General features: G+C 42.3%; 1 protein-coding gene across 1 annotated transcript in view; it reads right to left on the bottom strand.

Annotated features, from left to right (window-relative positions):
• Nucleotides 1–10,498: 10,498 nt before the first annotated feature.
• Nucleotides 10,499–15,736, bottom strand: part of HDAC3 (histone deacetylase 3) — a 93,085-nt gene continuing 87,847 nt past the window's right edge. The window contains 1 exon segment of the mRNA XM_030212811.1: nucleotides 10,499–12,772. Within this exon segment, the coding sequence (XP_030068671.1) occupies nucleotides 12,703–12,772 (70 nt within the window). The 3' untranslated portion in view covers nucleotides 10,499–12,702.

Below are 15,736 nucleotides of genomic sequence, written 5' to 3' on the forward strand. Positions count from 1 at the left end.
TTATGGTGTTGAGTGTTTTCCTTTCTTTTGGTAAGATTCTTCCTCAAACTTCAGTCAAATGTGACAATGGAATAGAGGTAAAAATGACAATTTATAAGCAAGTGGTTTCCTAATAACTTGTGGATCATAAGACTAATTTAAGGTAGCCACAGCATCCACCACTCTCTGAGCAAGAACTTCCACTACTCATTTATCTTTTAGACGTGACTGTTACTGAAGAACATTTTTCACTGCTGCGGGTATTGTTTTTAAGCACTAGCTACCTCTCTTCAATCTGATCACTCTCACTGATGTACGCAAACCCCCCAACCAAGGGAGAAAAAAAAACCAAAACAGCCCCATGCAACACACAAGCACCTCGGAGCCCAAACAAACACATATTCACACGCAAACACCCCCAAGCCAGAAGTAACCCCCCAAAATGACCAACCTAAGGGCAAAGATCTTCTACTATACAATAACAATGTGGATAATGGGGATACCAGGAACAACTCCAACCAAATGGAAAATACCAGTATGCATCACAGGAAGAAGACACCCACTCCAACAACTGGAAGAGCCCAACTGCCACCTAAACAACAACATAGTGGCCAAACAACCAGCAACATGAAACCAAACATGAACACCACCCAACAAAACCACAATAGCAAAACAAACAGACCACACAAACTGTTAAAAACACCAACATTAAACATCACATATGTATCAATACAAATAGGTTACATAAATGCGAGATCAGCAGTAAATAAGACAACACTACTAGGAGCCTGGATAGAAACGGAATAACTTGGACTACTGCTCATAACTGAAACATGGCTACACCTTGAAGACGACCCTGCACTACTAGACCTATGCCCACCAGGATACAAAATAATACTAACAGAACCAAAAACAACCAAAAGCAGAACCTGTCGCTAAACACACATCCTCAACAATCGAAATCCTGGAATGCAAAAATCACAGACACAACACTAACTGACCAACTATGCATCACATTATTCTACCGCCCTCCAGGAAGCTGAACAAACACCCAATATGATTTCACGGACATCGTGTCAAACATCTGCACCAATGTCCTACTAATAGGTGACATAAACCTGCACCTAGAAAAACAAAATGACACAAACACCTTTCAGAACACTAATGAACTTCATAAACCAATAGAACTTTACAACAGTAGGAGTCTCATCGCACACAAAAGGACACCAGTTAAGACATACTAGCCCATAGATTCTCAACGAGTAACAACCACATATTCACAAATCACACAAGGGAAGAGGTACCATGATCAGGCCACAGCAAGCTCACTTTCACACTACAATGGAAAGAAAACGGCAAGAAAAGATAGCCAAGATTCCAACACACATTCACAACCAGAGGAAAAGTAGACAAGCACACATTCTGGACAACAATAAACGAACTCAACAACATACCACCTGAGGACAAACACTTCATGAGAAACTGAGACGAAACAAGTGAAAACACACTAAAGAAAGTAGCACCACTCAAAACAAAAACAAAAATAATAAAACATCCATGTCCCTGGTTTAATGACAAACTACTACAAATGAAGAAACTCCGTAGGAAACTCGAAAGAGCATGGGCCAAAAACAAAACAGATGCAAACAAAACCATATGGAGAAAAGCCATAAGAACATACACAAACAGCATAAAGAAAGCAAAAGCAGAACACTATAGTATATATAAAAACATAGACCAGAATAATACGAAAAAAAATATTCAAACTCATGAACTACTGAAAACCCAGAACATATTGGTAACAACTGAAGCACTACCAACTGCAGACTAGCTTGCATAATATTTCAAAAACAAAACAAACACAAGATCAAACCTTGCAAAAGTACAAATAAATGTCACAGTCTTATGTGACCTATACCATGATACAAGCTGAGTCTATGATGAGGGGATAGTGTATCTTCACTAAATACACTATCCCCTCATCTGTTATGCGAATGCCTCTTCCAGAACAGCTACTATATTATCTTATGATACCAATTGTGTTTGATCCTTGGCAGTGCACCAATTCCTGTGGCTATTCTCATGACACTGTGCAAACAGGGAGGCTCAGACCTACTGAAAATCACCTGGGACTAGAAGAAAACAGCTTTTCCTGATGTACTGCTGCATCAAGCCTCCAGAGGAGGAGGGGGACGATTAACAAAACGGGGAAAGAACTGGCTTGGAAGGAAAGGAATACAGACAGGATGCTGGAGGCTGATTAGTGGTAGAAGCACTTGGAGATTGAGAATGGCTGAGACCCCACGATGTGCGCTGCCCAACTCATGAGGGAGGATGCCTCCTCCACCATCAGATGACTGAAGGTCCAACCACCTTTGATAGAAGCCATCATCACTGCATTGTCAGAGAAAACGCGGACCTGGACCACAACCAGAAAGCGAGAATGAAAGTGGAAAATAAATTTTGTTTTTTAGCTATCTTAGTTGCTTGGAGTGCACCTGAGCAGCTCAGGCTAGATATTATTGGGTGGGGGTGGGGGGCTATTTCCACCCTTTCATACTTCTTGGCCAGAGCCGCTCTGTCCTTCAATGGTCCTGTCTCTCACTGATATTTTATTTTCTACTAAAGTGGCCCCCCAGTTGAAAACCAGTGAAGATCATTGTACTAAAGTTTTATAAACATGGTTTAAAGTGCTAAAATACAGTAAAGCCAAATAGGCTTCTCTCAGGAAGGACACGAAATCCATTCCATCCAATATCTGGCATTCTATTTGTGCACCTGTTTGCATCTGAAAGCATACTACTTAAACATTCTTTGGAGAAAAGTCATTAAAATACTGAGCATAAAATGTCTTGGCAAAAACACAGCCCACTAACAAAAACATTCCTGTTTCTAAACTTGCGTGGAGGTTTCCACTGTTGATGGCATGATGAGGCCTATCAACTATCATGGAAATTAAATAGCACATTACTATGTGAAAAAGCAGGCAATGGGGGACGTTCTAAACATTTATATGGCCACAGTTATGCCGGCAATAGACCAGGTGTTAATGCGGCAGTGTAAATAAAGGTTAAAGGGTCATGGACTTGATATGCCACCTTTCTGTGATACAACCAAAGTGGTTTACATATTCTATGCAGGTACTTTCTCTACTGGGTTCACAATCTAGGCTTCTGTACCTGGATCAAAAGAGGATTAAGGGCCCTTTTACTAAAGGGGTTCTGTGCGGCAACTCAGAACTACTGCTGGCCCAATGTGGGTGCCGTGGTAGTTCCACCCCCCAGCGCATGCTACTTCCACAGGGGGTTACCCTACAGTAATCGGATTAGTGCGTGAGCCCTTACCGCCACCTCAATGGGTGACAGTAAGTGCTCCCTCCTAAAATGGCTAAGCAGCAAGTGCAAACTTACCACACATCCATTTATTTTTTCAGCCTTTTTACCCACTGAGGTGAAAGGGGCTCTGGTACATGGAAAAACAGCCACCGCCGCTAGCGCAGGGCCCCTTTTACCTCAGATTATTAAAAGGGCCCCTAAGTGGCTTGTCCAGGGTCACAAGGAGCTACAATGGGAATTGAACCCAGCTCCCCAGGATCTCAGGCCACTGAAACTAACCATCATTCGGAAAGAATGAGCCTCATTCATGCTCCACCCAAATGTACACTCCTCCTTGCAGTTACATGCTATAGTACTTGTACACATCCATATGCGCATGAACGCTCTATGTAGTATTCTATAAATGTTAATTTTCTTTATATGTGTGTGAGAGGCACATAACTGTGGACACCTAATTATGGAACTGCCCTTATTATTTTTAACCAATAAAACAAGACATCCAGATAAGAAAAATATGTACCTTTTTTGTTTTAATATAAAAACCTTGGTAAACAAATGAAATTACAAAAAGACAACTGTTTTTTTTGGCATTATTTTACAACATAATATCTGAAACACAGACTAACAGTTGACAAAAAAGCAAAAGTATGGGCAGGATGAGGAGAGGACATATTACTGCATTCAGAAAAAGTCCCAAATTAATGGTTTACTCTAATACAGCATACAATATAAACAAGAAAAAGCAACACTGGGCCTTCAAGAAAGAGACAATGGCAGTCATATCACAATAGGTACAGAGTGAGTCATATCACAATAGGCTAATATATCACATTATTTTAATTCATTCTATGATTTTGTAAATGGTGTTATCAATGTGTATATGATTGTATATAATGGTTCATGGAAGTTTATTTTAGTTATTTTATTTTAAACACTTTGGGTTATCACTGACAAGATTTTGATCCTCATACATTCATTTTTAATATTGTATATCTTATTATTTTTATGTTTTTGCATTTTAATTATTACTTTATGATATGGATGTTAATTTTTGTGAAATGTGTATTTATGATTATCTTTGAGTTTTTATGTCAGACCCCTGAGGCAGGCACTTGTGCGCCAAAACACGGCCCGTGTCGGGTCTTTTTCACAATAAAGGACTGCCATTGTCTCTTTCTTGAAGGCCCAGTGTTGCTTTTTCTTGTTTATATTTTTTACTCTATTCTTATGCAGGTACATTTCACCAGAATAAGAAACTTGATTTGAAAGGAGAAGTACGTGGAGCGATGATGTTTTGGAATCTGGGCTTACATATCTAATTGGGAAACATTTTACACACAAGTTCTTGGGCTGCAGTTCCTGTTAATCAGCTTATGCTTTTGTAGCAGTTGGTAGAACAATTTAGCTGCCTCACTTCCTATTTAAAAAACAGAACTGAAGGATTGTGCCTGCTATTGAAATCTGCCTAGCATATAAAGACTTAGAGTAGCTCAATGTTGCAGAACTGGCTACAGATAAACAGCATTCCCCCTCCCTTTCCCTGTTAAACAGAAGCAGCTTGGACTTAATGAACCTATGGCCTTATTTCATCTATCTGCAAGGTAAAAAATGGTCACTAGTTGAAGGGATGCAGCGATACACATGCCTTGCTTTCATTACATGGTAGAAGAAAGAGCATAGACCTAACCTGTTATCCTTGCCCACCAAGCCTGCTCCATAGCCTTGTTCAATGCTGTTTACATCTTGTTCAAACGTTTGATTTGGGAATGGCAGAAAGCTTGGCTTATCAAATGTAACACATCATTTTTTTTCAACAGTTTAATATTTCTAAGGGGAAATTAGGTTTTACCTGATAATTTTCTTTCCATTAGCCCTTCCCACTATTCCAGAATCTGTGGAATAGTTGTGTCCAACAACCAGCAGGTGGAAATAACTGAAAACTGAGCTGAGACATCTCTTGGCACCCAGTCCAGCTCTTCAGTAAGCAGTAACGCGAAACTCAGAACAAACAACCATAAACAACTTGCTAACCTAACACTAACCAGACAAGCAAACAAGTGTGGACCTCTCATCTCTGGACAACTTGTAGAGAACAAGAAATATGCAGGAAGCACCTTGCAAGGTGACAGTCATTACTTGACCCATTACTTCACACCAAATAAACATCTCAGAAACCTCAAGTGGGCCTCTAAAATAGTGGGAAGGACTAAAGAAAATGATCAGATCAGATCTAATTTCTCTTTCCATTACGTAGCTTCCCACTATTTAAGAACATGTGGGATGTTCAAATGCAATCCCTAGAATGGGTGGGATCCTTGCGCCACTGCCCTGAGGACTGAAGCCTCAAAACTGTTTTCCGAAAGTGCCGCAATGTCCACTCTGTACTGCTCGGCAAAGGTATGCAGCGTCAACCACGTCCCGCCTTTCAAATATCCGGAGACAATAAGGTAGTCTCCACCCAGGATGTCGCTGTACGCCTTGTAGAATGAGCCCACAAGGCCCAAGAAGCCTGCTTCCCCGCAAGCAAATAAGCCAACGCGAGAGTCTCCTAAAGCCATCTAGCAACTGTGTGCTTGGAAGCCATGAGGCCAAGCCTCTGTTTACCAAAAGCACAGTTTGTCTAATTTACTAATGAGGACTCTACGCACCATCAAGAAGCTTCAAGGAAAAATACTGAGCCTCTTTGTCCTCTCTGTGAAAGGACAGAAGCTCCACAGATTGGTTCAGATGAAATGCTGATACTACTTTCGTAAGAAAGGAAGAAACCGTGCGTAGGGAGACCCCCACCTCTGAAAAGCAAAGAAAGGGGTCCCAAAAAGAGAGACTGAAGCTCCGAATTCCTACATGCCAACCCAACAGCAACCAAGAACTCTGTCCTTAGTATAAGATCTTTCATGGAGGCCTTCTGGAGTGGTTCAAAAGGAGGCATCTGAAGAGCTTGAAGGACTAAATTAAGGTTCCACCCTGGACACAGCATATAAAAGGAAGGCTGCAAGTGGCCTGCTCCTGCAAGAATCAAACAATATCTGGGTGCGCCGCAAGAGCTGTTTTCTGTAGTCGGCCCCTGAAACAGGGCAAAGCCACAATTTGAATTTTGAGAACCCAACGCCTTTCTGAAAACCTGCCTGGAGAAACACTAGGATGTGCATGATCTGAGCAGATAAGGGTGATAGTCCACGCTCACAACACCGGCCCTCAAACGTCCTCCACACCCTCACATACACAATGGATGTAGAGAATTTCTAAGCCTGAAGCAAGGTAGCAATAACCAAATCAGAATAACCTTTTCACCTCAACTGAGCCCTTTCAATGGCCAAGCTGTAAGACCAAAGGAGCATGGATCCTCCATGAACGCTGGACCTTGCTTCAGTAGGCCGTGCACCTGTGGAAGATGGAGAGGACCCCTGTCCAACAAAACAGAAGACACTAATCCTCGCGAGAATATGTAAATTACAAAAAAACAGCGAAGATGACACACACACACAAAAAAAACAAATATCAAGAAAATGAAACCGAAAAATAATACAACTCAAAGTTTATTAGAAAGTGATGTGACTCGACACAGCTGTGTTTCGGCCCAACTGGCCTGCGTCAGGAGTCTTTATATCATATGTGTATTTTCTTGTCATATACAATTATACATGAAGAAAGTTCTATCACACGAACTCTAGTTCAGAAAAGGACCTTTGCAAAAAGACTATATGCACTGACCTTCAAAAGGCGCTATTGAAATCTGCCAGGTACAAAACTAACCACTCTCTATGTCAGCCGGAGAAACCAAATAAAGCGTCTCCCTCTCTGAAAATCCTCTATGTCAGCCGGAGAAACCAAATAAAGCGTCTCCCTCTCTGAGAGAGGACCCCTGTCCAGCAGACAAAGCAGGTCTGCTTACCACAGCCTCCAAGGCCAATTCGGGCTACCAGAATTATTCGACCCCAAAGCGCACTGATCCTTTTCAACACATGGCCTACCATAGGCGAAGGAGAGAAGACATACAGTAGATATGTCTCCAGCCTGGGCTGCAGTAGAGAATCAATCCCCACTGAGCCCAGTTCTTTCTAAAGACTGATGAACTTGGGCACTTTGGCATTCCCTTTTGTCGCCACCAAATCCAGAAGCAGGGAATCTCATCAATCCACTATCAGCTAAAACTTATGGCTGGAAGTTCCCAATCTCCTGGATCCAAGGAGTTCCTGCTGATAAAAGTCTGCCTCCAGATTCAAGGACCCCATGATGTGAGCTGCCAACAAACAGAGAAAAAGTTTCTCTGCCCAACTCATGAGGAAGGCCGCCTCCACCTTCATCAGATAACATCGGGTCCCACCTTTGATATACGCCATCGCCACTGTATTGTTGGAGAAAACTTGGACCGGGGCCCCCACTAGAAAGGAAGCAAAGTCGTGTAAGGCACTCTGCACTTCCTTAAGCTCCAAGTGATCTATATTGACCAGTGAGCCTCCTGTTCCATCCAGGTGCCCTGTGTCAGATAAAGCTTGTAATGAGTTCCCCAACCACAATTATTGGCATCTGTTGTCACCACCTACTACTACTTATGTTATCAGAAAGGGAACTCCAATGATCAAATTCCTGGGCGACATCCACCAACCAGGGTCTAAGGAAGATGAAGGTCATACTTCTGCGACACCAGAGACCAGTGGCTGAGAAAAGATTCCTGTAACGACCGCATATGAGCCCCTGCCCATGGCACCACTTCCATTGCCACCGTCATTGATCCCACAACTTGGGCCTACCTTGACGAGAAGACAAATCTGTTGAACCAGCTTTGACCTCTTGCGCTCCATGAAGAAGATCCTCTCCCATGCTATATTGAATAGAATACCCAGATACTCCAGCGTCTATAATGGAGGTAGTCTGCTCTTCTCAACATTGATCACCCAACCCGACTGCAGAAGATAGACAACTTTGTCCATCACTGCCACGCTGTCTGAATGAGATGATGTACGAATGAGCCAGTTGTCAAGATACAGGTGAACTCTGATTCCCTGGTGCTGAAAGGACAACACCACCACTACCATAACCACGCTAAATGTTCTTGGAACCTTGGCGAAACTGATGGGCAAAGCCCTGAACTGGAAGTGACAGCCCAGCACCGCAAGTATGCCTCCTTGAGATTGAGGGTGTTGAGAAATTCTCCCACTTGAACTGAGGCTATGACTACTCCATGCAAAAGTGGGACATTCGGAGGCAGCGGCTTAGACCTTTGAGATCCAAGACTGAACGAAAGGTGCCTTCCTTCTTTGGGACAATGAAGTAGACTGAGTATATACCTTGCCCCTGTTCAGCCGGGGGAACTGGCACAATGGCCCGGAGCACCAGCAAGGAATCTACAGTAGCATGAACTTTGACAGCCTTGGTTCCCTTTCAACAAGGAGATTGCAAGAAGAGAGGAGTGACCAGTGAGAAAATTCCAACTTGTAACCTTCTGTAAGAATATCCAAAACCCACTGGTCTGACGTGATTTTGGCCCACTCCTCCTGAAACTCCTGAAGACTTCTTCCCACTGGGGGAAGAAAAGATTGGATCAGCCTCACATCACTGCAAAGCTCTGGAAGAATTGTGAGCTCTAGATGACTAAAGGAGGCCTTCCTGTCCACACAAAAGGAAGATTGGTATGCCTGAAATTGATGACCAGGCCATTATCGTCTGCTGTCTTGAAATGGAGATCAAGAGTCCCCTGAAGACGGATGACCAGAAGCATTTGGCTTATCCTCCAGCAATCGCTGTGGCTTATTTTCCCCCCAGTGTTTTCACCAAGTAACTGAGATCTTTTCCAAAAAGCCACTTGCCCCAAAAGGGCAATTAACTAGACGTGACCTGCCTAATGTCGCAACCAGTTTTGCCAACATGCCGTGGCAGCCAAAGACATACTGTGGGCCATAACTCGTAACATCATAAATAGAATTCGCCAAATAGCCCCCCCCCCCCTGCTTCCAGCTGGGTGTTATGGTGCCCATCACATGTTGCCAACTACTGATGCCACTTCAGGTATGTTCTTCCCACGAACAAGTTGCACACTGTCGCTTGAAGGAACAGAGGTCACTTCAACGGCTTGTTTTTGGCAAGCCTTCTAGCTTCCTACCCTGTAGATTTTTTAGGGCAATGTCCCCTCATGATCAACAAAGATGGAACTTCTGACGTGTCGAAGCAGAAGGCTCCTCAATGGAAAGCACTCTGCCTCAGAAATAAGAGTACTCAGCTCCTCTTTACGAAGTGACCTCAGTACATTTGGATCATCCCCCTCCTCAGGATCCTTTAACGGCTCCATCAGGGATGGTTCCTCTGAATAGACTGAGGCCACATCAGATAAGGAGGGAGAAGCAGAGGTAGCCTCATCTGCCCACTCCTGGAGGTCTAGGAGCCAGAGTGGTAGTGGGGTGAGAAACTGAAGTACCTTACGGCAACTCTGATCGTCCCTGCTTCAGTAAATAGGACTGGTGTAAGAGCAATAGAAACTCCAGAGAAAACAAAGACCCCAATGCAGCTGACTATTCTGTTGGGCCCTGAGACTGTAAAATGGTGACTGAGCTCCGCGAATGTTCAGCTAGGGGCTGCTTCTCAATTTCAGCTGACCCTGGAAAAACGGAGCCCGTTCCCGTGCTCTCTTTCATCAAACTGTGAACTGGCCCTGCTGGAGAGCACAGAGACCCCAACATATTCGGATGCTGCACCAAATCCGAAGATGTGCTACCACCGACCGTTTCCTCCACATCCCGTGGGATTCCTGGATTGCAAGCACTGCAACACCCCAACACTAACCAGGGGGCGGGGGGAGGGGGGGTCCTACAGTGGGAACACCACTTAACTGCCTCTGCGGGAGTCACCATTCACCCAACTGTCACACGCACAGCACAATGTGTCTCAAGTGGTAAGTCAGGACCCCTCCACTGCACAAAGTACAACTTGCAGCCCTCCAAGTGGCTGCGATTCAAACTTTGGTTGGACTTATCACTGCCAGCTGCTCCCCCCAAGCTTATAGTCTCCACAAGTCCTACTACACATGAGAAAGTCTCAGGACTGATGCTCTGTCCCACGCTATCCAGGAAAACTTCTTTCCTTCTTTTTTATTTTTTTTAAGGTTGTTGTGCTGGAAAAGGAGCGCTCCACAGGAAATAGGGGAGAGGTGAAGGGAGGGAAGGAATAAATTCACAGTGCACCAGAGACAGGGATCTGAAGACCTCCAGATATGACTATGCAGACTCAAGCCACTCGCAAAGCTCAACTGGGGACCAGTTGACCAATTGAACCAGGAGCAAAGAACTCAGAACCAGAGACTATAAAGTGTGTCTATTCACTTGATGGAGATAGATAACAGTGAGAAGCTGTACTGGATGCCAAAGAGATGTCTCAGCTCAGTTTTCAGTTCTTTATCTCCAACTGCTAGTTGATAGACACAACTTTCCTACTGGTTCTAGAATAGTGGGAAGCGGTTCTAGAATAGTGGGAAGCTATGTAATGGGAAAAAAAAGTTAAAAGTTTAACACAGATTTTCAGCATTGGCCTCAAACCTAGGTAAATGTATAAATTTAAAAGGAAAAAAACCTTTAAGCTCCTAAATTAAGATGGATTTTCAGCTGAAAATAGAGAACAAATTTAGGAGCATAACTTTTTCTTTTGAGTATAAGGCTCTGTATTGTCTTGCCTCATGGTAATGACACAGATTGCTGGTAATGAACAATATTCATCATTAATAGCCACATGTTGTAACAGACAAAGGCAGTGTCATGGTCATCTAAACTTCTGAAGGTTGTTCTAACAACTATGTATGCCTGCCATCACCACTCCTATCCGCAATCCTCTTTGCTTCACCTGATGAAACTGACTGTAACCCTAGTTAGTCAAATCACAATGCACTTCAGCGGGTTTGGCTAACTATGAAAATCACATCCTGCAACAGTCATAGGGAGTATAAATAACTTAACAATATCCACACATGATGTCTTACCTTAGCATTTAATTATAAAAGTTATCCTCTGTAACTTTAAATTTATCAGTTGTAGGCCATTCTGGTGCTATGCAAGAAAAGATCCAAGTCTGATTTCAGACTCAGCTTGCTCCTTAGGCATTCTAGAAATACTCTTTAGAGCTCTCAGCTAGAGGGAGGGGAATCCTGTTAGTCAGTAGTGATACCTACCGACAGAGAAAGGGGATGGGATTTGATGTACTGCCTTTCTGTGGTTACAATCAAAGCAGTACACATATTCTGAGAGCAGTTTGTGCTCCTTACTCTAGGAACATCAATTAGATAGCTAGATTGGGAGGGAGGCACAACAGAGAAAAATTCTGGTAGCTATGAATGAGAGGTCAAAGATCCTCAAAGGAGTATTAGGGCCAAAGAAAATCCAGTAATGAACAGCATTCCCAAAACAAATTATTAAAGACCTATCATGTAATGATAAAGGCAGTATAGCTGATTACAAAAGTTTGATTTACTGTATGAGTTTTTATCCAAACAATGACTGGATCAATTATGTAACAACATATTTTGTTTTTGACTGCGGTTTGTTGTGCAATTTTAAAATTATTTAAATTAAAATATTTTACAATAATATTTCTAAGAAGTCAAACAATTTGAAATAAAAGCATGATCATTTTAACAAAACAATTCTACTGTGGAAGTAACTGTACACTGATGAATCTTAGGCTGTCATACTAATGTCCCACATCTGTACAGCTGGTTCATTCCATCAACTCAATTTCAAAAGGACACTATTTGTTTCTAAGTCACTTACTGTAGATCTCTAAAACTCTAAGAAAAAAATGTGTATTCTGGAAAACAGGAAATTCCAGGACCTTGATTTGTCAGAATACATGTATTCAATTCTCCCTTTTAAAGACGAAAACTGTGCTGTGTAGCTATGTCTGTCTCAACTGGGGCTGTCCTGGGGCTGTCCTGGGCATATCAGGGTAGAAGAGGAGATTTCAAGTTGACCCAGGTTCATTGGAAAAAGAGGGGAGCACAGTGGTGCTAGGGTCAAGCATTCCAGTGTGGATGCAAGAACGGTGCAGAGGAACAGGCACTCCAGTGTGACTTCAAGGGCAACATGGTGCATCATGCATTCAAGTATGAATCCAAGGACATCTACATGACTTTTCAGAGAAACTGGGAAAATGGTTACATACATGCCCTTCCCTTCTCCATCAACCTTTTTTCAAGCAAAATCAAACAGACAACATAACAGCTGAACAGAGTTATTACTGACAATAAATAAACCAACACACGTTGGATTGCAGGTCTAAGACCACTGATGCTGGCTCAAAAATGATAAGTATCTTTCCAAAGCTGTGGTCAGATAAGGGGCAGAACTGGTTTGACACCAATGCAACTCTGAACATCCCAAAATCCAGATGGGAAATCTCCTTTTATTCTTCATATCTCTACATCACTCTCCTTATCATTGTCATGGTCAGCATCGTAATACTCATTTGCAGCTTCAGGTCTAAAAAGAAATTAGACATATTACAGTTAACAATAAGCTTCGCCACATGGTATGACTGGAAAAAAAGATAATTCTTTTTCAGTTTGATCACTTTTCTCTACCTCTGTCTTCCAACTCAAATCAGAATGTATGCCTTATCCATCGCAGTGTTGATGAGGTGCACCATTTAAGATGCCTTCAGGATCCAATTACTTCAAGCTAGATTAAAAGTGCAATGACTTTTCTCTGACTAGGTTCCTTCTGGAGGTCTGGATGCAATGCACCCTTGAGACAAATGTACAAGAGTGCCTTGCAAAAGTCTTCATATCCTTGTACATTTTTCAAATTCTGCTGTCTAAAAAATACAGTTCAACAAAGTAGGATTTTGTTTAACTGATCTATACAATACATGCCACACTTTCAATGTGAAACAAGTTATGTAAATATTTAAAAAGTAATAAAAAAAAAAAATCTTGACTGCCTAATTGTTTATATCCTTTGTCACAGCAAACCCAAATTGGTTCCATTTTCAAAAACTGCCTTAATAAGGCCCATAAATTAAATAGAGCCCATCTGTGTCCAATCACAGTAGTTGAGCTAATTTGAATCCCCCCTGAATGAATCAAGCTGTTATATGAAGTGAAACTGACGATAAGGTCTAAACATGCTGAAAACAGCAAAACCCTGAAAATCTAATGACATCATCAGAGTAAGAACTGCATGCTTCTTCCTCAGTTCAAGATGCCATCAATGACCAGGCCACCTCCCCTGTAATAAGTGGCATGCAGGGCTGAGAATATTCCCCTCTTTCCTGAACCCAATAGTGGAAAGTCACTGGAAAGGGCATGCATTTTAAATCCTCCAGAAAGTTCCCACAATGCTGTTGCTCTTCTGAATCCATTCCCCTCTCCAACTGTCCAGGTACACCTGTTGAAGACCCAGAGGAGACTGATGGCAGTGGCTAAGCTGCATTGCTGCCTCCAGCTGTGCTGAATCAGAGGGTACTGGCTGTGAATGTACATCCATGCACTCCCATCTTTGCTGGGGTTTTTTTTTTTTTTTTTTAATGTTTTGGTAAACACACACAAAGCAGAAAGCTGGCTGGAGGTGCATTGATGGGAAGGAAGTGGTGCCAACAGGCATGTTCTCACTGTGAAGCCAGTGGGGGGGAGGAAAATTTTGACCTGAAATAGTATGAACTGGTTCAAGAGCTCCAGGAAATCCTCTTGCTTGGCCCACATTATACTAAAACATCCCCAAGAGCTTCTCTTCACCATGTGACTCTTACTAAATCTGAACTGCTGGTCTGGCCATCTCAAATCTCACATTAGCATGGGACTTTCTGCACCATGTGGCTCAAACCTACTAAAAACTGCATGGTGAAGACAGCAGAAGAGCTCTAAAAGTGGAACTGATAGCAGCATCTTGATTTCTCTTTATTTTGAGCCACTTTTTTTCTCATGATTTGTCTCTGGATCTTAGGTCAGTGAAATAATAATAAAACCAAATAAAACTGCCGATACCACAACTGTACTTGAAGGTCCTTGGAACCAACAGTACTAGTTGCTATTATGGCTGAATTTAATCATAGTTAACTCTGCAGTTAAGGTATTAATCGTTAATTGCAATTAACATAATCACATTGCAGCGTCTCCTGTCTCCTTCAAACATCTCCTCCACTCTTAACCTGTGTCCTGAGTGCAATGACATTCTCCCCCCCCCCCCCCCCCGCACTAGTCTACCTTAAAGTTGGCCCTGTTGATCCTAACCAATGGAAGCATATGCTGCCTACAGCCTGGTCCAAAGCTTCCCCCTCTGACCTGTCCCACCTAGGCAGAAACAGAAAGTGATATCAAAGGAGGCAGGCCAAAGGGAAAGCTTCAGAGCAGGCCACAGGCAGCATATGTGCAATGCTGCCACTTCTGGGGACCAACAGAAGACCACCTTTAAGAAAGACTGGTGGGGGGTGGGGGAAGGAGATTGAGAGGGGGGTGCAGATGCTAGGGAGGGAGAGATGCTGGATCTGGGGTGAGAGGGAGGGAGAGATATTATCAGTCCTTTAGGGAAGGGAAAGGGTATGGGATTTAATACACCACCTTTCAGTAGTTACAATCAAAGCGGTTTACATATTATATACAGGCACTTATTTTGTAACTGGGGCAATGGAGGGTTAAGTGAGTTGTCCAGAGTCATAAGGAGCTGCAGTGGGAAATAAATAAATACAATTATCTTTAATTGTGCAATTAATCACAATTACAATCTTTTAATCATATGATTAGACATTATAATCAAACTGCAGCCCTAGTTGCTATACTTGAATGAAAGAGGTGTGGTAGCTGTGTTAGTCCACTCTTAAAGGTTATCAATAGAAATCAAACAAAATAAAACATGGAAAAGAAAATAAGATGATACCTTTTTTATTGGACATAACTTAATACATTTCTTGATTAGCTTTCGAAGGTTGCCCTTCTTTCCGATCTGACGAAGGGCAACCTTCGAAAGCTAATCAAGAAATGTATTGTTATGTCCAATAAAAAAGGTATCATCTTATTTTCTTTTCCATGTTTTATTTTGTTTGATTTCTATTGATAACCTTGAATGAAAGAGAAACTTGAAATGGGGAATTGAGAAAGAGACTGCCGAGGGGTTGGATGAGAAAAGACTGGGTGAGAACAGGGTGGGAGGAATGAAAAAGGTGAGAAACAAGATGGGGAATGTGACTACTGGGGATGATTACTGGGATTGAGAGGTGGAGTGTACCAAATTTCAAAAATGTTAATAAGATCACCTAAATAATAGAAGCCACCTAAAAATGTGCCTAAAATATAATTTTGTAACATAAAACAAGGTAATTTTAGTATCATTCCAAAGCATCTAATTGGCTTGAAAATAAAAATACAAATTTACAAGTTTTATAAACACCTATATTCAACAGCCTTAGTTATATTCCACTTACCTCACTACAGTGAGACCAGAGTGGACAAA

The sequence above is a fragment of the Microcaecilia unicolor genome, chromosome 8, assembly GCF_901765095.1.
Source record: "Microcaecilia unicolor chromosome 8, aMicUni1.1, whole genome shotgun sequence".
Classification (NCBI taxonomy): domain Eukaryota; kingdom Metazoa; phylum Chordata; class Amphibia; order Gymnophiona; family Siphonopidae; genus Microcaecilia; species Microcaecilia unicolor.